Source organism: Carassius auratus, chromosome 7 (assembly GCF_003368295.1).
Source record: "Carassius auratus strain Wakin chromosome 7, ASM336829v1, whole genome shotgun sequence".
NCBI lineage: Eukaryota > Metazoa > Chordata > Actinopteri > Cypriniformes > Cyprinidae > Carassius > Carassius auratus.
Genome location: NC_039249.1, coordinates 9,070,387 through 9,093,845, shown reverse-complemented (window position 1 = coordinate 9,093,845; position 23,459 = coordinate 9,070,387). Strand labels below are relative to the sequence as shown.

The 23,459-nt window shown below is 36.7% G+C and overlaps 2 protein-coding genes and 2 non-coding genes across 7 annotated transcripts; 2 read left to right on the top strand and 2 right to left on the bottom strand.

The window, feature by feature from the left end:
• The first annotated feature begins 13,451 nt into the window (after nt 1-13,451).
• On the top strand, nt 13,452-17,298 carry LOC113105785 (uncharacterized). Its single transcript, XM_026267070.1, has 2 exons — nt 13,452-15,035; nt 15,271-17,298. Exon 2 carries the CDS (start codon nt 15,519-15,521, stop codon nt 16,812-16,814), a length of 1,296 nt encoding a protein of 431 aa, XP_026122855.1. The 5' UTR covers nt 13,452-15,035; nt 15,271-15,518; the 3' UTR covers nt 16,815-17,298.
• A 279-nt stretch (nt 17,299-17,577) lies between these two features.
• Nucleotides 17,578-17,651, top strand: trnat-agu (transfer RNA threonine (anticodon AGU)). The gene has a single exon. It is a non-coding gene; the product is annotated as a tRNA-Thr (tRNA).
• Nucleotides 17,652-17,782: 131 nt separating this feature from the next.
• zgc:77439 (flavin-containing monooxygenase FMO GS-OX-like 4) lies at nt 17,783-23,027 on the bottom strand. 4 transcript variants are annotated; one of them, XM_026267066.1, is made up of 8 exons: nt 22,891-23,027; nt 21,556-21,770; nt 21,125-21,263; nt 20,646-20,788; nt 20,332-20,384; nt 19,542-19,666; nt 18,481-18,795; nt 17,783-18,395 (listed from the first exon to the last, which is right to left on the bottom strand). In XM_026267066.1, the coding sequence occupies exons 2-8, from the start codon at nt 21,768-21,770 to the stop codon at nt 18,036-18,038; spliced, it is 1,350 nt and encodes a 449-aa protein (XP_026122851.1). In that variant the 5' UTR covers nt 22,891-23,027; the 3' UTR covers nt 17,783-18,035. The 4 variants fall into 4 exon arrangements, with proteins under 4 accessions (XP_026122851.1, XP_026122852.1, XP_026122850.1 ...); XM_026267067.1 differs by having other exon boundaries at nt 21,556-21,809; nt 22,891-22,986; XM_026267065.1 differs by lacking the exon at nt 22,891-23,027 and adding an exon at nt 21,914-22,070 and having other exon boundaries at nt 21,556-21,809.
• Nucleotides 22,555-22,636, bottom strand: trnas-uga (transfer RNA serine (anticodon UGA)). Its single transcript has one exon. It is a non-coding gene; the product is annotated as a tRNA-Ser (tRNA).
• Nucleotides 23,028-23,459: the final 432 nt, after the last annotated feature.

The following is a 23,459-nucleotide window of genomic DNA, read 5'->3' as shown; positions in this document are numbered from 1 at the left end:
TCCCCTTATCACTCCGTTCAGCAACCACAATGACAGTAAAAATAGCTTCTTCATCTGGAGTAATTAAGAACATTAGGCTGAAGCACTGACTCACCTTTAGGAAAAACTTCTCATCACATGCCCATATTTGGTCCTACCAAAAAAACATTCCTTCACACATGCTCATGAGGAAGGCCACATTTTCTGAGTACAAGGAATAGTTAGGCATCTAGGGACAAAAGGACAGCAGCCATGGGAAAACTACTGATGAAATAACTTTTTCAAGTTATGTCTAATAATCCCTGGTATGAGCTTTATCATCAAGGCCAACGTCTTCAAGGAAAATGATACAGACTGAATGTGTACAGAAAGACTGCAGAGGAACATGTCTAGAAAACAAGGGAACACACACAAGCCAGGCACTTCTTGTGAGGAATGTTAAAGTACTTAAAAAACGTTTTACTGTCTTCTTACTAACTGTAGGGGCTTTAACTGCGAGAGCTTTAAAGAACTATACAATGAAGTGTCAAAATGTAATTTTGCAAGTCATAAAGTTTGTATTCTCTGAATACAAACATTATGTCATGCTTTAATGTACTTCACAGATGTGTTTACTTGTCTTTGATTTCAAGTCTCGGGTGCAAGTTCTAAACCTTTAAATGCATCGTTAAATGTACTGTAATATCTCCTCTCTCTTGATTTCTGTCATTTACACACTTAGGTGTTTTATGAATTAACGCTTTATTATTTAGAATTTGTATCAAAATTCTGCTATATCATGGATTATTTTATTAGTAGCCTGTCCTAACTGTGGCAGAATACTGATGTGGTACAGTAACATTTTGCTTTTAACTCCCTCACATTAATTATGTCTTGTGTCATGTTGTCATGTCAACTGAGCCTCTCCTCCAGTAAACTTGGGAATGGAAAATTGGACTCACAGCACTCAAAAGGAACGCCAACTTCCTTTCTGGACTGAACATGAGAATCCAGTTAGCTAAGTTTCCCCACAGGCAACCAGGCAAGAAAAGTTTGGAGAGGGAACAAACCAAAACCACATTTTGAAAGAATAAGTGCTTTTATGCAATATTCATTAAAAACTCCAGCTTCCCGCTCAAGAAAAATACTGAAAGTAAAACTGATTTTGAATTAAACAATTACACATTAAAACACAACAGCATTCACATATAGATTTGTTTATATACATAACATAATATTAATTATATGTTGTTGTTTTTGGGGTAACCTTTTTAGCATATATAAGTTTGTGTAAAATATAAACATGGATTTTTCAATATATTTCTCAATCAAGCAGATGATATTTCCAGCATTGGGTTGCAACATTCACTAACATGTCTAAATTCCATAAATGTTTTCTCTATTTTCCAGAGAGTACAATTCAACTGACTTGATGTGGATGTTTTGGGGGGTTTTATTTGTACATTTTGCAATGTTTAAAAACATAAATAAATAAATATATATATATAATAAGTCTTAATGTGTTATCTTAAAATGACTCATTAATCATAACTGTGTTAGGTGTTGGGCTGATCTCACTTCATTTGGCCCTATGTTAAATCGTTTTATTCTGTTGTCAGGGAGTTCAAACAAACAGGCAGAAAATATTGAAATTGTTTGTGGTTATTATGACTAACAATAACTGATAGACTACAGCTGAAAAGTGAGCGAAAGACACCAGATGTGACTGAGGAGAACCTATTGGAACACAAATGTGGGAGAATCTTGCGGTTGAAAAGGGAGATATCTAAGACATCCTGAAAGTAAAACTGATGCATCTTTTCCCAGAAACATGAAATCAGTATATCAGAGCCACTGAAGAGTATAATTCTTTTATACATTTACAGGACTAAATATGAACTTATTGAATAAAATGAAAATGCAATGCAATGTCTATAAGCAAGATTCTTCTGATGTATTTCTATCTGTACTACATTCTGATTGATCAGAAACTTTCTTAACTTTTGTGCAGTGTCCAAGGAAAATGCCAACCATGCTGATTAAGGCACTTCTAAATGAAAATCTTGATTTATGTGGATTTAATGATTCTTTTCTAGACTAAAAAGTGCTGATGAGTGATAAAGTGAAGAGAACAGGAAATTATGAAAGTTGAATGCTTTTCAGATGTTCATACCCTTTAACTTCATAGCCTATGAGGACGTCACCTTTTGCCTCTTTTACTTGCACATTTCTTTTTTTTTCTCATTTCAGATTGCACAAATAAGCATCTGGCAGATCGTCTCATTTAATAAAGTTCTTGTGAAGCTTATTTAATATATAACCAAGTCAAGTTTAAAGAGAATGGAGATACAAGGAGATGGGCAGTTACACAAGGAGAGCTGGAAAGGACTGTATAATTGCAACAATTCAGCAGCAGGATTCTGATTAAACTTTCATAATCTTGTCAGATTTCATACGGGTGACATGGGAGCCTGACATCCTCTAGTGCAGTGGTTCCCAACCATTGCTCTCCTTTGTCTGACACACCCATTTCAGGTCTTTGAGTCTCTACTAATGAGCTGATGAACTTAATTAGGTGTGTTTGATTAATGAGACCTGAAAAACATGCAGTGTTGGGGGGCCTCCAGGAATGTGGTTGGGAACCACTGCTCTAGTGGGACCTGTGCTCACAACCCAGCAGCAAGCATCTCGATTGGCATTTGCCAGAGAAGACAAGAATTGGCAGCCCCACCGCTGGGCCCCATTCTCTTGAGAGCACATGTGACAGTAGTCAAAGAGTCTGTAGATGCCATGGGGAATGTTATGCTGCCTGCAACATCATCCAGCATGATCAGTTTGGCAGGTGGTGGTCAGTGGAGGAATATATTTGGAGGACCACAAAAATGTGTAAGCCAATGGTACCCTTACTGCTGTCAGATACTGGAATGAATTCCTCTGGGCTACTGTCAGACCTGACACTGGTGCATATACATCATATTATCAACAGCACCCAGATTGGTTTAAACATGGAAAAGGTTAACAATGTGATTTTTTGGAGTTCTGCTTTTTTGATCATAAGGAGATGAGTAAGAGGAAAAGGGAGAGGGAAACGGGGAAAAAGATGAGTGGGTGAAAAAAGAATGCTGTGTGAGTGGAACATGGGGTATTCCCTCACCCCTGACACCAACCAAAGAAAGTGATGATTTCCAGCATCAACTGATGATGAGTTTATATTCTGCAAGAAAATGTTCTGAGTAGAGTTTCATTTTTTAGCAAGTACTAAATGCCCATGTAAAGCTTAAATGAGAACTTGAAATATAGGTCATTATTCTTTATTAACATAATGAAATATTCTTTACACTCCAACTTATAAACTGAGGTCATTTTTACCAAAGTATTTGCAAATGTTAATGTTATATACTGAATATGGAAAATAACAATAACAACATTTGAAGCACAAAGCTCTTGCCAAATAGATAAGGCACAGGATGTGACCAATGAGGAGAGAGCGTTGAATTAGGCAAAACACGTCCTGTGTCTCACCCTTACAACAAATTTATATATCCAGGGCTAACAAAACAGCTTGTCCTTTAAGAGTGAGCAAAGCGCTTCACGGGGTAAACAGGAAAGTTGAACCATCCAATAGGACATGCCATGAACACTTTAACGTTTCCACGAAATTCCATGTTTTTATAAAAGGTTAATGGGTGTTGCTGATGGGAAATGTGGAATTTTTTTGAAGGCCAAACAATGGGTATTTCGAAATACTGTAGATACAGTACACTGTAAAAAATTTCTGTAAATTTACAGCATATTAACAGCGTAAATATACAGTACTGAACTGTTTTCTAAAATTACGGTGTCTTACCGTAAATGCACACGTGATCGGTGGGAGAGGGGGAACCAAAGGCTAGCTGAAGCATGGAGGAGCATGGTTTCAGTCAAAGTTTTATGGATTTCATCTCAAGTTGAGGCTCATTTACAGGTAAGCAGATCAAAGTCTGAATACATTTTTATCTTAAACTGCAGCGTTTTTTTAATGTGGGCACAACATTTTAATTTACCTTTGACAAATCTTGCCAAGACGGTGAACTAGCATGTATGCAATTTTTACAAATTTCTCCTGAAAGTTAAGTGTGTATGTGTGTGTTTGTGAAGGATTTGCATCGTTTTTTTTTCTTTCCTGCTGTAAAATCCTGTAAATGTTAAACTTGTAAATAGTTAAATATAAAATACTTGCGTTCGCTGATTATTTCATTGGATATCAATTGAACGTATTGGGCAACGGTAGAAGATGAGCACGTGATCGGTGGGGGAGGGGAGCAGCGGTTAGCGTCTGATACCAGAGAAAAGCATCATCAGTCTCAGTGAATAAAACGGATATTATCTCAAATATAATCTCGATTACAGATTGCAGATAACGAGGATATGAAGTAAGTGTGTTTTCCTGATTTTCTGAAACACTTATTTGCACAATTATATTTACATTTTGCATTGGCGCCAACCCAGTGTAGTTTAAAATCGATGATTTGTTTTATTTGCATTAATGTTGCTAAGTTAGGTGCGTATAAAGTTGGTAACTTATATATTATCCTTATATATTGGGAAATCGAAAATAGGCCTGTAAACTTAATTTTACTTAGGAAGCATAAACTCATCGCCTTTTGCATGAGCACTTGACTTGATAGATGGAAAGAGTAGCGTTAACGTTATGGTGAGAAACGTTTGTTTTTTTCGGAGTGACACATTAGTCTTTCAATATAAGACGTATCTAAAACTAGTTAGAGTGTAATCTAAATATATTCTAACTTATTGTTAATAAAGTGGGCTTTGTATCTGAGCACATTTTAATTTTAAGTTTGCACTGGATTTATTGGCACAAATCTCTAACGTTATATCACAGAGGAAACGTTACTTCATTCACTTACATTCTAACTTGTTCCTCAGACTCAAATACAGTTTTGTGTGTGTGTGAGAGAGAGAGAGAGTGTGTGTGTGTGTGTGTGAGAGAGAGAGAGAGCGTGTGTGTGTGTGTGAGAGAGAGAGTTAGAGAGAGAGGAAGAGGAGAGAGCAGTAGACAGAATATTTTTAAGTGTTTTTAATGAAAAGTTGGAGGATGTCCCAGGATGAGAACAAAGATATGGTACACCTGCTTGTCAAGATTCTAACGTTAATGTCCCACTTCCAGGAACATGAAGATGGACTGGATTCGCATGCAGGTGTAAGTATTTAATTTTCTTCTTTCCACTTCACCACATTATATTATGTAATATTATTATTTGTGTATTGTGTGTTCTCTACAGGTTGCAGCATCTGCATCTGAGGTTGAGAAGACACTCAGTCTACCTGCCAATCCTCATCTGATTTTGCTGGGTTAGTGTGTCATTGCACAAGACGAAGAAGAAACATTTACTGATGGCTGAGATATAAAATTGTTAACATTGCTGTTGTGCACAATTGTTAAAATTGCTTCTTTTTTTTTCTTTGTGAGTGTCCAGTCAACATTTTTGACTGCAGTTACAAGTGTTTGCTGTGCACTACATCTTCAACCTGCAGTATCAAGAGGAGGCTTGTTGCACGTTAGCATTTTTTCAAAGGTAAGTGTTTTCCTTTTTGCATATGTTTTTATCACTCTCTTAGAATCTGTGGTAACACTTTATAATAAGTATACAGTAGTAAAGTAATAAATTATTTGCAAACTAGTTACCGCAACCTTTCTTCTGTGTTCTACTTGTGTTCTTCCATTTCAGTTTTTTCAGTTCATCATCTGAAACACTGTCAAATGTGGTTTTATTCGCATGCCAGACACGGAGAAAATACGAGAAAGGCATGTAGATCCACATTAAATCCAAACGAGTCAGAATATATATATAGATCGTTTGCAAATGATTTATAAGTGCTTTATTACTTTATACTTATTATAAAGTTTTACAAAATTAATCTAAATTCTAAACCAAATTAATTAATCAGAATTTTGAAAAATGGTTATTATACACTTCGGTAATGTGTAATTTTTCATCTTTTCATCTTTCCTTAGATGATTCTATGGAATAAACCCAGAAAGAGGCTCAAAAACCTGCCGAGGCAAGGTAGTCTCCAAGAAGACGGGGAAGGTGGTGAATAAGAAGTCCACTACAGTCAATCCAAAGGTTGCCACTCTACAAAAAAATCGAATGGACTTCAAATGGGACTTCATCTAGGCAAGTGAAGTTACACATACATTTTCATTAAATACAGTTCTTAATACAACTTATTTCACAGTTTACACACACAGAATATTTCTCACATTTAAACTTGTTTAACAAAAAAAAAATCAACATTTAAAAGTAGTCAGTTGAAAAAGACTGGTGTGACTCATTTTGGTTACTAAATGCGTCCCTGTAGTTTGCATTGCATAAAATAAAATAATTTACAGCAAAGAAACGGTTTTATAAATAAAATCCACAAACCTATATTTGACCCAAAAAAAAGTCGTCAGTGGCACTGAGAACTACCCTGAAGAGGATACAGTCCGCACTCATTACAACCCCTATGTTGTTGCGACTGTTCAGTCCCAGGTTACACAAAAACTATCCAAACACACAACAAAAATTTTGAGGTTGAAATAATATAATGATTTTATTAAAACCATGAATTGTTTTTTTTTTTTGTTTTTTTTGAGTACATGCACACTATTAATCGGTTTAGTTGGTCCACTAATGTTGCTCAAATGCACCGTTACCTCTCTGTCCTCTAACCGGTCACCCCACTTTATTCCGGGACCTAGCAATTTACAAATTAAGTACTGGTCATACTAATAGTGTGGAAACAATTGAGAAAAAAAAGAGAAAAGAAGCATTTTCCATTTCTATGAATTATAAAAAATTGTATGCAAGCGCTCAACTCTGAAAAAAATTAAATAAGATTTACTTTGCGAAAAGTAAAGAATTTGCACAAATATATTTTAAGTAAATTTGACTGCTCTAATATAAAGTGCAACTCACCTGTCATTCTCAGGTAAAATCTACTTAATATTTAACTTAACACTCATGAAGAAATTAAGTAAATATGTTTTATAATTTTTTTTGTTTTGTTTTATCTTTTTCAAATTACATCTTAATGGTTAAAATACATTTTAGAAATCAAATAGCATGTCCAATTAACTGAAATCCTGAAAGTGATTCAGTTAAACAATTTATCAGTAATTTTTTTTATTTTTTTATTATTCCTTAAACATCATTTTTAATGATTATTATTATTTTTATTACTATAATTCTTATTTGTATTATTATATTACTTTGAAAATGACATATTCTACTGTACAAAAGTGATATATTTCCGTCACAATCACATCACATTAGACCGAACCTTTATTTTGAAGGATTGATGTGAAGACGCTTGATTTTTTTTTTTTTTTTTTGTGTATGTGGGATAGACCTGCAACTATTGATTATCTTTTCTGTAAACTGTGATGTGTGGGCGGAGCTAAAGAATCACGAGCGCCAGTAGACTTTTGCATTGAGAGCGTTTGGAAGTTGTGACATTAGCGTGAGGAAAAAAAACCATCATCCAAAACAAACCATGGTTAACAGTCAGATTCAGCGTTTATTTATGATCCAGAATCAGATCCTGAGGCTGAAACTGAACGAGAGCAGCAGCAGCAGCAACGACTCGCTCCGAGTGGGGCTCGAACCCGGGTCTCCGGCATGGGAGTCGGATGCACTAACAAGGAGGCAGAGATATTTGAAGCAGTTTTACTCACCGCCTGCGGTTCCAACACACGATCGTGACCCTTTTTCGTTGGGATTGCATCATCCTTAAGAAATAAACGATATGCAAACCCGGCGTCAAACTGGGCCTTGTTTGTAAAACAAGCTTCTTCGAAATGCAGGGAACAAACACAAACACTTGCACAGCTCCGTTGATGCTCTGTAAAAATAAACTCCATCCACTGGTCCCTTAATGCTGATCAATCTTTGCAGGGTTGTCTTGCCCTGGCAACCAAATAGACACTTCTTTTGTGACATTTGGCGCCGCTCTCGCTCTGATCAGTGAATGTCTTGTCTCTGCTCTGCTATACGGGAGCGCGCGCTCTTTCGGCATAAGTGCTCTCAGGACCCATATAAGGAAATTCCGCTCCATCTAACGTCACACAGAGCCATACTCGAAAAAAACTTGACGAAACTTGTGACAAACCGGAAGGAGTATTTTTGGAACAAAAATACTCCTTCAAACGTACAACTTAATTTTTGAAACTTTGTCGATGTTTAGCATGGGAATCCAACTCTTTAACAGTGTAAAAAACTCAGTATGCATGAAATAGCATTTCACCCCCCCCCCCCCCCCCTTTAATCTAGTGTTCCTTTTTTTGATTAGCTAACTTCTAACATAATATTGCAACTTTTATTAATTAATACACTAATCCACATCGCGATTTCAGTTAGTGTACAACACTATTTTATTGTATTCATCACAAATGTGACAAATTCTGTGACAATCCACATTATTTGCCTAATTCTGTTTTCATGATTTGATTCCGTGATTGCCTCCATGTTTTTCACATCGTGGAAATCGTAGGGTCCTAAGTTTCTGAAATGTTTTATTTTATTATACAGTATACATGTTTTTTGTTACGTTCTATTAAAATTCTGCTGATGTTATTTTAACTTAAAAAGGATTTTTCTCAATGTTTATGTTTCAGACTACACCCCTCCCTGGCTACACTTGCATCAGAGTTGGTGACAGTTTTATGCTTCTGAAACGTTCTTGGACTGTTCTACAAATCCTTGCCAGGTTTTGACTTATTACTCCAAAATTAGATTCTTGTTCAGAAGTTGTTTGCCATTTCTTAAAGGCTGTTTTTAGGGGAACGTACACTCCAAGCCCATGCCCATGCATTGTCATACTCATAGCACAAAGCTAGACCTAAAATGGCTGCTTGTTTTGTGTTTTATATGGTCAACTTAAATTAGTTTAAATATGTCCACAGACTTCTGCAGGGTTCATTTTGCACATTGTCTGTTTTGTAAATTGGTTAATTTTCTTCTCTAACACATACAAAGACTGATTCTTCCATTTTGATTATTATTTTTTTTTTTTTTGAGAAAGCATTTGAATTATTGGTTGGGCACTTAAATAAATAGTGTTCTATAAGAAATACCCCCTTGGTCTTCTCTTTTCTGTCTATTTGCTGCCACTTTTTAGTATAAATGAAATGCCAGTTTGTGAATTTGTTAAAATACAGATATTTTTAATAAAGTTAATGATTGGCAAAATTGCCAGTTCTACGGTTTAGAAAAAAAAAAAAAAAACTAGAATACAGTAATGATCCTGAAAAATTACAGTACACCGCTGGAAACCCTGCTGCCAGTATATTACTGTTAATTTACAAAAAAAGCTGTAATTCAGAAAACTGTAAAATAACGGTACACAGCTGGAAACCCTGCTGCCAGTATATTACTGTTAATTTACAGAAAAGCTGTAATTCTGGAAACTGTAAAATAACGGTACACAGCTGGAAACCCTGCTGCCAGTATATTACTGTTAATTTACAGAAAAGCTGTAATTCTGGAAACTGTAAAATAACGGTACACAGCTGGAAACCCTGCTGCCAGTATATTACCGTTAATTTACAAAAAAGCCGTAATTCAGAAAACGGTAATAAAACTGTAAAATTACGGTACACTGCTGGAAACCCTGCTGCCAGTATACTACCGTTAATTTACAGGACAATTTTTTACAGTGTATACTTAGATATAAACAGATGTGTTTTCCAGTTGAGAAATGCTGAGCAAGCATCTTTTATTTAATGCCCCCCAAGATTTAGACCTACTTTTTTAAACCAGTAGTTTGAGTCTAATTAATTTAATTTGACAATATTGTTACATCATTTATCTGTTTAAGGCATTGCTGAAACATTTAATATCAGGGTTTTCCTTTAACTGGCCAACTAAAACTTGGTTGCTAACAAGAAGCATTTTGTTCAAGGTTACATAACTGAAGACATAACATGGCAAAACAATTATATCTGGAAAACCCAAAGACACCAAAAACACAGCCTTGAAGGGTGTATACAAAAGAAAATAATTAGTCTTCGGATTTATAAAATGATTCAGAGGCTGAGAGTTGAAAGTCTTGAGAGTCAAAACTTGTGTTCACCTGTTTTGTGGCTGCGGTGTTTAGGAATGGAAGCTGTGGTTACAGTCTGAGTACAAACTGTTGTCACAATCTTCTGCTCATCTGCACGCATATCCAGAGGCCATATTAACTGGTACTAAAAAAAAATAAAAATAAAATAAAAAACACCTTAATACATTAAGTGGTGTCCTTGCTAACAGTAAAACAGGTAAAGCCTTTTTGCATTTGCACTCTCCATTCTGGAACTTCAAATCTCTGAATTTTAGAACTATTTATTATTTGGATTTCGTAAAAACAAAACGTTGATCAAACAAATACAGCCTTGGTAAAGAGAAGTTACGTCTTTTTAAAAAACTTAAATCTCCCTTTTTTGAAGGGTAGCATAGCTGATGAAATACATTTTCAAACTCAATATCTGAACCGAGACAAAACATTTTAATTACAAAAAAATGAACTTTTAAATTTGTATTTAAGTTGAATTAAATTCTATTCAATTATATAAAACTACATTCACAAAAATAAACATGCCATGTGTTTAATTCATTGCGATATACAACACTAGACTCAAATCTGCAATATTATGTTACTAAAAAGTCTCTGGATGTCTTTTTTTTTTTTTTTCTTTTTTTTTTTTTACAATATACATTTCAATTTAACTCTAATGCCTTGTTTAGGAAAGTCAGGCAGCTGCAGGCCTATCAGTTTGTGCACATTCTAAAAACACACACAAATGTGCACAGATCACAGGATCCAGATGCTTACATAACTTAAACGTGTCTTAACCTGATGAAAACCTTGCAGAAACACATTTCCCTGATTTCAAAGCAAACACATCAGCCAGACACTGTGCCCCTGATTTCAGGAAATCTGATTTCTTTAGAATCAACAAAGCAGAAAGCATGCAGCATGTGTTTGCATGTGTATGAGCATCTATGACTCAGTGTTTAGCAGTCAGTACAGGAGCTGCTGAATCACGTGTGCTGCTGTTTGTACTCTTTACTTGATAACAGTGCGTTTCCCCACAGTCACTGTCTGGGATGGTTCAGAAAGTGTTCATCTGTCTGGAGAAAAAATGGTCATTAAGGAGCAACAATATCCCATCGTACACTCATACTGACTTTTGACATGCTTATTTGATTTGCAGTGAGTCATCAGCAGGTAGGGATGTGTGGTATGAAAATGTGAGTTTGACACTTTTTCCTGTGGCAGTTAACATTATTTACTTTACTTAATAATGAATACTTGCCTTCACAGGGACATAATTATTTTTTGGCTTGTTATTGACACAAATTTCATGATTCAATATGATTTGCTTCACAATCTTGTGATTCAGTTTAATTTGATTCTGATTCTATCCAACATGGATTATTTGGGATATATCAGGTAGCCTGCACTATATGGCACATTTTCTCAAACAAAAACAAACAATTTCTCAACTAATGCTGTAAATAGGCTTCAGTCAGTTGGTACAACATTAATATAATATTGAAGGTTAAAATTAACTGATTTGTATATACAGTCACTTAAATTACACTCAATTAAGTTTTTAAAATAATGAAGTTGACTTTATTTTATTGACATAATTATGTTTCTCAACTCCTATTTAAATTGCTGTCATAAAAAATGTTTGTCAAACATAAATTAAAATACTGAAGAACAGTATAATTATAATGGTGCATATTATTTGGCAAAATGCTCCTCTCTAGATTTTATTTTTTCTAGCTGATTTATGAGTTTGTCGTAACCGAATATATTTTTTACTGAGGTGACAGTTTACAAGCTGTTATATTGATGTTTTCACGTGGTTGAACACAGATTGAGGGATTACATGCACCAGATACAGATTTCAGTACGTATTCAGTATTAATAGACGAAATAACTGTCTATTAATATGCATTCTAGATAAGAATGCAGTCCCATTTTGCAATTGTGAAACTGAATTCTGTTAGACAGCAGTCAGTTGAAAACACCCTCACACGTGTTTTTTTTTTGTATTGTGAATCATAATTTTTACAGCACTAATGTCGGCTACATTAAATGTGCATATTATGTAACGAGGAAATATAGGCCTCTATGTAATGTGTAACACAAAGGAGATGATACTGTCAACTCACAAACAAAACTTTACATTTATGCATTACTGTAGCATTTATCTTATCTCCATTCAGTAGTTTATTTGTCATTAAATGCATGTTTAATGTTTAATATTTAAAAGAGTGCAGCCGCCTTGTAACACCTTATTCAATTTGTTGAAATGGTTGCTCACATTTTCCCAGTGCTCAGGGAGATGACTCTATGAAACCACGGTGATTCACATGGTCTTTGGTGTGTGTGTTCAAGACAGAAGGGAAAAAGTGGGACCCTTAAGATGCCGCATACAGAAGACATACTGTTCTAAAAAAGCCATCCTGAAAGAAGAAAAATGTTGAGTTGCGTTGCCAACACCCACACAAACAAACATGTGTATAAGGTCATTACCTAGCACACAGAACACAAAACAATGAACTCTCTTTTCTATTATAATCAGAAGCATATGAGAATTTTCCAGAAAAGCTTATTATAATCAATGGAACAAATCTAATCTAAGTCCATCTAAACAAGCCTAAGAGGAACTCTGTTTTGGGAACCCTGACCTTTCTACTGAGCAAGGTCTCTCATCACAGTTACCTCACTCTCCCATTTCTATAGCGAGAACAAGAAATAACTCCACTACCACTGTTCTTTCCTCATTTAACATCAGTTTACTAACTGAAATACCTTTGTGACTGTACTTGTAAATAATATTATTTAGTGCAGAATGATTGACGTATTGTCTGAGTTTGATTTCAGTTCAAATTTGACTCATCAAGGAAGCTTCGCCCCTTTCTTCTATTTAGTTTTTTCTTATTGACATTTTTATTGCACCATATACTTTCAAAATTACTGTCTATTAATATGCATTCTAGATAAGAGTGCAGTCCCATTTTGCAATTGTGAAACTGAATTCTGTTAGACAGCAGTCAGCTGAAAACACCCTCACACATGTGTTTTTTTGTATTGTGAATCATTGTTCTTAATCTGTCCAGGATCATTTGGCTCTTGCCACCTTCCACTGTAACCACATTATAGCTCACTAATAATTTTCAGCCTTATCATTAGTACAATTCAGCTTTTAATCATTACTACCAATGTTTTGGTGAGATCAAATAAGCGTAATACAGTCACACTTGATCCACATTAATACTGCATTAATAACTTATAGAATTTGCAATAAGTAATCATGCATACAACAAACATATTCACATTCCATTATGTTTGTGTCCCTGTATGTATGTATGTATGTATGTAAGTCACAAGTCACTTGGGTATATTTGTAGCAATAGCCACCAATACATTGTATGGGTCATTTTTTTATTTTTTTATGCCAGAAATCCTTTTACAAGATTTATGAATGTATATGTATACACACACACACACACACACACACATTAACATTTCATCAACATTACATATAACTTGTTTTGATATATATCTAAATAGAGCTAAAAATAGTCAATGTAAAACATATCCATGTGTGATAAATAGAAATTTTAAGTCATGAGTGTACACTGTACTTCAGTGATATTGTGGTATACAGGATATTACATCACTTGGAAACCCAGTGGCTTGGACTGAAATTAGAAAAATATGTAGAGAAGAACAGTAGAGTGGAATAGGAACGAACAGATGAGTAAAAACATCTGGAAGCAGTAGCTACACGCATCTGGGGAATATGCCTAAAATAAGCTGATTTAACAATTATTAAATATGTTGCTTAATGTATGGAGTGGAATGGAGTGCCGAGAGTCGGCGCTTTAACCTAATATTTGGCCATGTTACGTAAACGTTGTGGTGAACCCTGGCACTTTCTTCTGATGATTCAAGCTGCCACAAAGAACCGAGTGTCGGTGAATAAACAGACTCTGAAAACTGTTAGCATGAGAGCACGAAATTCCTGAACGATTCTTTTACTGAAGCGGTTGAATGAATAATTCGTGGTCTTTCCTTATCTCCCTGGTAGACCCCATTTTTCTGGTATGGCGACATCAGTGAAAGTTACTTACATGGAAAGTACAACAGTGACTCAGAATTTAGTATTGGATGGCGTGTCTGCATTGTATCAGTTTTGAGTATTATGTATGCACGCAGAGCACATTGGTTAATCGTGATTTCAACAGTTTTCACTGTTTAAAATTTCCAGTACGTCCAGTAATCTGCTGTTTAAAACCATGTCACGCTGGCTCTTGGTCGCGTAGGACGCGCTGCCACCGCGTGGCTGAAGATTATTTTCACTATTAGCAGCATTAGCTTTGTGAGTTATTTAACACTAGAACTGCCATGACGGTCAAAATGACCGTTTTGAAATGTATATGTACAATAACTTTGTTGAATAAAAAAATACAATCTTGCTGGTTTGTGACTTTTCCTAAAAGTGTTTCTATTTTTACTTACAATAGATTTTATATAAATTACATAAAAGGCAAAAAAAATATGAGCATTTCTACCTATTAAAACCATAACGGTCATATTGACCGCTCTAAATCTCGCGCGATTCTATTGTTCTTTCCCGCGGTTTATTGTCTCTGTCAGCGTCACCAGTACTATTAGCATATGCTCATTTGATTATAAATACAAATTCTTGGACTACAAATTATTATTGCCTTTTAAAAAATAAATTTATAAAGAGTTTATAGGGAGCGTTTAGAAAATGTCTAATACAAATAATAGAATGAAGAGAAATATGACTTTTGCCATGGCCTTGGAAATGCTTCACAATCTGGACAGTGATGACTCTGATGCAGGGGCGCTGTCTGAGGTGGAAAGTGACAGCGACCTTTCTGGGTGCAAGACAGACAGTTCATCCTCATCAGAGAGTGAGTCAGAGTCCGTAAAAAGGAAAAAGAGGCGGTTACCTTCCTCGGAGATTAGGGAACCAGATGTTCCGTTCACAGCTGACGTTCCAGGTAAACTTGGATGCCCATATTTACTAGTTCTGCTGTTCATATTATTATTATTTTATTATCTTATAATATTATAAAATTATTATTATTATTATTATTAGAATATTACTATCATTCTTACGTAATTGTTATTGTTATTAGAATATTATTATTATTGTGATATTATTATTATTATTATTATTATTATTATTATATTTTTGTTATTATTATTCTTATTAGTGTTATATTGTTGTCCTAGGCCTTCCCGAACCAGTACCTGCACTTGAGCCAGCTGGAGTGCTCAGCCCGCCCTTAGAGTCATCTCGGCCGTAGGTGGCTGTGGAAAAGGGAAAGGATGGGACGGTGTGGACCATCCTTCAGTCAACTGAACGTCCAGGGAGAAGGCAGAGCCAAAATGTTCTGACTGAAGCTGCCGGTCCCACCGCGCACGCGAAGCGCAACATCGAAGATGCGCTCACTGCCTTTCTGTGTTTGTTTGACGATGGCATGTTGAAACACATCAGGGACTGCACTGTGGCTGAGGCACATCAGCACCGTGGTGACAGCTCATGGGACCTGACAGTGGCTGAACTGAAAGCCTTCATAGCTCTGTTATATATCCGTGGAGCACAGGGTGCGAAGAACATGGATTTGGGGAGCCTTTGGTCGGAGAAATGGGGCTTCCCGTTTTTCAAAGAAACCATAGCTAGAAATCGCTTCAGGGAGATAATGAGATTCCTGCGGTTCGATAAAAAAGAAACCCGACGTGTGCGTCTGCAGGATGACAGGTTTGCCCTGGTATCGGCCACTTGGAACAAGTTTATTCAGAACAGCATAGCCTGTTACAAGCCTGGTGCCGACATAACCATAGATGAGCAGCTGTTCCCCACCAAGGCCCGGTGCAGATTTCTTCAGTACATGGGGAATAAGCCTGATAAATTTGGCATCAAATTTTGGCTGGCTGCTGATGTCCGTTCGAAATACATGCTGAACGGGGCTCCGTTTCTGGGTAAAGAAGAGGCACGGAGCAGAGGTCAGCTCGTGGGAGAGAGTGTGGTGCTGAAACTGGCGGAGCCATTCTTGGGTAAGGGAAGAAATATTACAACGGATAATTTCTTCACTTCACTAAAACTGGCCACCACCTTACAGGCCAAGAAGACCAGCCTGGTTGGCACTATGGGAAAAAGTAAGCGCGAGTTGCCCCCCTCCGCAAAAGAGCAAGCGGAGTTGTATAACACAAAAGTGCTAAAATGTGCGGATGCGACTCTCACGATATACCAGGGAAAGCCGAGGAAGAATGTGTGCATTTTGAGCTCCGTGCACACAAGCGTGGGCATCACCGATGGGCCGAAAGCAAAGCCGGAGTCTGTGACCTATTACAACAACACCAAGTATGGGGTGGATGTCCTAGATCAGATGGCACGGGCATACTCTGTGAAAGGCGGTACGCGTAGATGGCCAGTGGCTGTATTTTACAACATCCTCGACCTTGCTGGAATCAATGCCCACATCCTCTTCAAGGAGTGCACCAGCAGCAAAATTGCCCGGAGGAAGTTCCTGCTGCGACTGGCAGAGGAGCTGAGAGCGGAGTTCATGGAGGGAAAAAGGGCAGCATCGCAGTTGACACAAGGTCCCAACCAAAAAAATCAACCCCCGCAACTGACACCAAAACGGAGACAGTGCCAGGTGCGGAGAATCTGCAAACAAAATAAAACGCACGACACCTGCTGCAAATGCCACAAACCCGTGTGTGGAAATTGTGCGAGAAGAACAGAAGTAACTTGTGTTGACTGTGAATCTTAAATAGCCGAGCACGATATAGATTTATTTAATATAGAATTTGTAGCGTAATTGTTTTATGGTTCCAAACTTCGTTCGTGACTCTTTTTAACTTTAGAGCTGCTTGTTTCCAGCTTATGTTCTGTGTTATAATGTATCATAAATGTTGTAACATTTTTTTTTTCATAATCAAATAGATCATTTTAAATGTTATTTTGTTGTTCTGAGTTATGTAAAATAAATACAGAGAAATACTGAATATGCAATAATTACATTTTACTATGAAATGATGCGAATATTTCTAAATTTATAATTATCATTTTTAACTAAATAAAAAATGTAAATGTTGGTGTTATTTGTTTTTTTAAAAGATATCCTAACACAGTTAATACATTAATCTCTCATTTGGGCAATTTATTTAGAGATTATAGCGTTTATAATATAGCGGTCAAAATGACCGCTCACGGCTGTTCTAGTAGTTTTGGAATTCTGGCGCTTCTAGTGTTAAACAACCGCAGTAATGCAGTTGCTTTTCACGGAGATCCATAGTCGAAATTCTAAATTGTGTATTGCATCTTAAACGGGCAGAGTTATCGTTCCTTAACTAAATATATTTAAATCTCATAACAAGTGTGTGTGTATATTTAGAAGGATCATATATCAGCGTGTATCAGAATTACGGAAAGGTTACAACATTTCAACGTCCATATGCTTTTAATACAATAATTAATTCATTAATAGCTCACTTGAATATTCTTGACATCAAAATTTTAACGTGTCGCCACGAGGCGCCGTGGCTTAGTTGGTTAAAGCGCCTGTCTAGTAAACAGGAGATCCTGGGTTCGAATCCCAGCGGTGCCTTTTGTGTCCAAGTGGCATTATTATTGCATAAAACTGAACATTCACTGCTTGTACCTTTAGTTGTGAATCTCTGGTCTTGATGGCAAGTTTTAGATGATGACATGAATTCATCTTTTCAAACACTTAGTGGGTACTGTTTATGTTCATTAATGTTTTTTATTTTAAAAGCAGCTTATCACAAACAACTAGATTAGAAAGATATTTCATTTAGACATTTTCTTTAGGGGCTCATCTAAAAAAAATAACAGTAAAGGTAGACATTTAAAAAAAAACCTGCAAAACTTATTAGTATTGAACAATTTGTTAATATCCTAACTGTACTTGCCACCTTGGCATATTCTTGTTAGCATCTTAATGATGGTGTATTTGTTTTTCCATCACAGCTTACATTTGTTTTTTAACAGCCAGAGGCTTCTGCAGCTGCTGGCCATGCAAATCATGCACCTTCCACTCCAAGTTATCCTGGACAGTGTAGTTGTAGGTCTTGTAATTAAGCATGTCTCGGGCACGGAAGACTTTGTTTGATTCGTACAGGTTGCTCCAATAGCGCGGGAGGGGGTTGAATCCCCCTAGGCGGGCGAGGTCGTCATTGTAGGCCCATTGCTCAGAATCTAGTTTAAGGATATGGCGGGTGGCAATTCCACGGGAACGACGGGCAGCAATGTCCAGCTCAATGTCTTTCTCCATTTCCTCACGGGATGGCAGGCGGAAAGAACCATCCAACACTGACATGACAAATTGAGACTGGGGAAAAAACACGAGAAAACTATTTGAAGATACCTCAATGACACATATTCCCAAACAAAATATCCTTTGCTTTGCAACTAACCTGAATATGGAAATGTGGGAAGGGGCATATAGCTCTGCAGATGCCCACTATAAAGAGTGAAGGGTAGGCTGGAGGTATTAGGAACTTATAGAGAGGCCAGACAAGGTGCTCCTGCACTTTTACACCCACTTTCTTATCCAGGAACGGGAAAGTGAAGTTGTAGCCTGTACAAAACAGGAACACCTCTGGCTTGGCTGTCTCCCCATTTTTGAACTCTAGAGTGCCATCATCCAGGACAGAGGTTACTGGAGGAGCCTGCTGGACTCCCGGAGGAAGGGGGCAGGTCAACGGCCGCTGTCCATGACTCAGGATGACCTGGAGGTCAATAATAGTACAAAGTAAACAAGGAATTCCAGATAAAATACTTTGGATCTGTACGACACAAGTTAAATGACTGGAGGCTGGAATACACTACATGATTTTTAAAATCTAGGCAGCATACACTTTGGAAACAACTTTGGAAACATTCACAGAGGAAAGACTGGCCATTGTGCACTTAAAGATTGAGATTCCCAAGCTACCAGACTTTGAAGTCGTTCAGATCGCAACAAACTCATGCAGAACCACACGCCTTGTTGCTAGGAGATGTGTAACAGATGAAGTCAAATGTCAGCTGCTCCATACTGTAAATCGAGCCACACAATTAATGTAGTGTATTCAAGCCTTGAGGATCACACACTAACAGACTTTTCAAGTTGCTCTGAAAAAACAACAAACTCATCCAGAAACGTGCCTCATTTCTGTGAGACAATGCTTGTCAACTGAAAAAAAACAATGTGTATTTTAAAGTCGGCTCAGAATATCAAACATATTTAATGTCCTCTGACTGGATGGATCAAAATCCTAAACTAAAAAAAATCTATGCCCACCACACACTGTGATTTTCTGTAAAATATGTCAACTCTTGATTTTACAAAATCGTCAGACTAAATCTGACTTTCAGAAACTAGTGTTAACTAATTAAGGGAAAAAATTGTGCAAAAAAGGTTTTGTAGTATATTCCAACTCAAGTCAAAAATGCAGCATTACAAATAGCTAAACAATTGACTACTGTGAAAGACCTGAGCATCAACACTGGAGAGCTCCATGGCAATATCTAGTCCAGAGAGACCAGCTCCCAGCAGCACCACTGACTTCCCAGCCAAAGGTTCAGCACTACGATAATCATGACTGTGCATCACCATTCCTAAAAAAAAAAACATGCAAAATATAACATTTCATAGAATAACTAGAAAATATTTAAATCCTACATGCTACTCCACATATTACATTATCATCATCAAATAAATAAATAAACTCAATTAGCAATGTTTGGTCAATCATCATTTTTCAGGTTTCCCCTTAAGCCTGATGAATGTTGATTGACTAATACATGCATTATACAGTATATTTTCTAGTTCATATTATACTTTCATTGTATGCACCTATGAATGATTTTGAGCATGCACTATATTTTTTGTTACGTTTTATAGTAATAACAATTACTAAAAATGCAATCCTTAAGCAAGCATGCATTACAGTATGCGTACATAAAATTCATTCATGAATTATAATACATTTACAGTGATATGAAAAAGCCTTGCATTATGAGAAATGGATAAAAAAAGACTCAACATCAGAAGGAACATAAAGGTCTAACTTAAACTTAATTTACCTATTGATAAATGTTAAATAATATAATTATTAACCAAAACTTGGTCTACTTTCCAGCCCAAAGCCATGGTACGATCTAAAGCATTTCTCAGTAGATCCTCACTCTGATAAACTGATAACATGTTGCAACAGCAAAAAAACACATTGGAATTTGCAAGTCTTCTGAAACCAGATTGTATAATGTAAGGAAGGGAAAACCTTTGAATTTGTCCAGTCCAGGAATTGCAGGGATGTAGGGGTCATAGAAGTGTCTGGAATAAACACACAGAATTCAGTTTGTAATACTCGATTTTTAATAATCAGTTTTATCACCTGATTATATAATGAAATCGTACCCTGGACAACTGGCACAGTATGTAAGTGAAAGTGCAATACAGTTTCATTGCACCATTAGTTACTGTTTAATCCACTGCACTCAATGGCCTTATTGATCTAGGGATGTACATTTTAACTATAGCTGCACATAGGAAGGTTTTACAGAGAATGTTTCACAAATTTTGCTGTACACTTACCCATTGCACACCATAACAGCATCAAATCTCTCCGTAGTGGATTTGCTGTGGTCTACAACATCGTTGGAGGTGACATCCCAAGCCAACCCATTCCACCCACCCTTCACATCAACTGGGGTCACTGAAGCCACTGAGGTGCCAAACTTGTTGGTAGAGAGAAATACACCTATCTATACTTTTTGACATTCATACTGATGGTTATTAAGCAACATGCATCAGCAGCAACATTCAGTCCTTTGTACCATTCATTCTCTAGTAGTTTTCCACAATCCTGATCATAAATGTACAGTAAAGATAAGGTATGTGATTATTTTTACAGATTAACAACTTTGACAGACTGGTCATAAACAGTGCAATTAATAATTATCTGCCAAAACTATGCAATGAGCATGAAATAACCTGAAATGCTGAACATGAACAAAGAGTCGTACGTATTTTAAAACTGTAAGAACTGGGCTACAAATATAATCTTTTTTCACCTTTATGTGGTCCCACAGGTGATAATGATCACAGTACTGCTCAAGGTACTTCCGTACCTCGGTGTGATGGACAAAAGAGGGGAGATGCTTTGCAAAAGGAAAGTCAGGGAAAGACATCACCTCTTTGGGAATATTGGTTCTAGCATGAGGGAAGAATACATGGCAGAACACCATAAAGCCACAATACTGCTTTAAATTTTTTAAATATAACACAAGCTACTGATATTTCAAGAACAGTTCATGAGGAGAATAAGTAAAAATTGAATTAAAAAGTTGTTTTACAGTACATTTAAATAAGCACAGTCCTTATCACATGGCATGTACTGTAGTAAGATGGTTGCAACACATATTGACACTTAATGTTTAATTAAATAGTGTGTTAAGTTACTAAGTGACATCAATCCTTATTGCAATATAATAAAGTATTTCACCTGAGGTCCCTGTACATGCTGCTGTGAATAGGCAAGCCATTGTCGTAATGTCCCACTCTTTCCTCATAGACCCAGGTTCCTCCAATATTCTTGGTGAGCTCGTACACCACGGGTGTCGCGAAGGTGTCCCGGCGGGAGAGAAGATGGCGGGCCGCGCAGAGTCCTGCAGCACCGGCTCCGATAACAGCGACGCGCAGCTTCTCCAAGCCGGACATCTTTATGCAAAATGCGGGTATGAGTAAGGAAGTTGACACCTGGCAAAACCAAAACAGATGCAAAACCGCAGATAGCCTACATGTTGTTTCGCTGAAAAATTGAAAACTTGTTCAGATTACAATTATATTTCCTTTCTGCTTACTGTATTTCGGACTGGTATCTACAGCTGTCCTCGGGCGAGGGTCGGGGTCTGACTGTACGTCTCTCAAAGTGACTGCGAAAGCTCGTCTAATTTTATCGAAGACGCGTTGGAATCGGTCCAAGAACCCCAGCAGCTCAATCTAATTAACCCTTCGTGTTCTGAAGTGGAATTTTCATTGTAAATTGACGGGAAAAACCCAAACAAAAGCAAAATAATACTTAACTATACGAAACAACAGTATTATTAAATGCTCGTCATTTTATTTATTAAGTTTAGGGCTAAAGTAAGTCACAAGTACATAATGGAAAATAATTGTTGTAAGTCTTCTTCATTTCTTATTTTACATGCATTATTTTGCATGAAAACATGTCTACATGGACTTTAGTTTTTACATTAGCAATTGCAATAATTATTTAAAAGTTTACATATGAATTGCGGTATGCTTGATAAGATGCCACTTTCCAGCAAAAAAAAAAATGTTAGTTATTTTCAGCATTTTAGCAACCCACACTTGTATATGGATAAGTCATGTCGTTGCTTGCTGGATACAGCATATATATCATATACCAACATACCTGGCGCACTTTTTTGACATGCGACTTCAATCGTGTAGTTTTCAATTCCTCAAAACCTTAAATTATCGCTGCGAGCAGGGTTCGAACCTGCGCGGGGAGACCCCATTGGATTTCAAGTCCAACGCCTTAACCACTCGGCCATCGCAGCGCCGGAACTACTTCTTTTGACTTCCTGCTTTGTTCTGTAACAACTACACTATGCAGTGACTATAAAGTAACTTTGTTAAATTGCAAACGCTCCGCGCAAAAACACCACCACCACCATCTTGCTTCAACCAACTGAAATGCAAGCCAATGATAATGTTTGGGAATATGCTGTTTTATTTTGACAATTAACTAATTTCAACATTGATTTTGATCATTATTATTTGCATTTGAATTTCATTAAGGTATAAATCGTACCGTTAATGGATGCTGAGATGACAAATGCAGCTTCCGCGTAACGTTACCTCCAGCAAACAGGCACTGGCCTACTTTCTCTTTTACCAAACAGAACGTCACATGACATATTTGGTTGCCAGACGCCCTCCCCCCATTCTATTTTTATTATTATTATTGGTTGTAATCAATTAATTAAACCGGTTAGTTTCAGCATAACTTAAGGCACACAGTACGAATATATTATCCGCTATAATAAAGTACTCAATGATTTGATTAAACCGGTTCTTATAATGAAGTTTTTCCAGACTGACAAGTCTGAAATTTACGTACACACGTCATGGAAACTTCGCAAGCCAACCCAAACAGATCTAGATCTTGTTCTTGAAACCAGGAGACGTCTCCCATTTCACATTTGAATGCGTGGACTAGTAAAACCCAATTGGAACCTTAATTATTTCTTGAGAAGTGTATAGATTTGCCCTAATACATATTTAATTCAATTCTACTTCTGTGTGTCGTGTTAAGACAATTGAAATATAAAGAAACGTCTTCCGTTTTTGTGGCTGGTTCCTTATATTTTTTCGATTTCT

Coding starts and splice junctions, on each gene's coding strand:
- LOC113105785 (XM_026267070.1), top strand. CDS start 15,519: ATGTTGAAACACATCAGGGACTGCACTGTGGCTGAGGCACATCAGCAC.
- zgc:77439 (XM_026267066.1), bottom strand. CDS start 21,770: ATGTCCGGCTTGGAGAAGCTGCGCGTCGCTGTTATCGGAGCCGGTGCT. Junction 20,789..21,124: donor ACCTGTGGGACCACATAAAG/GTGAAAAAAGAT, acceptor TCTACCAACAAG/TTTGGCACCTCAGTGGCTTC. Junction 19,667..20,331: donor TGGACTGGACAAATTCAAAG/GTTTTCCCTTCC, acceptor TTTTTTTTTTAG/GAATGGTGATGCACAGTCAT.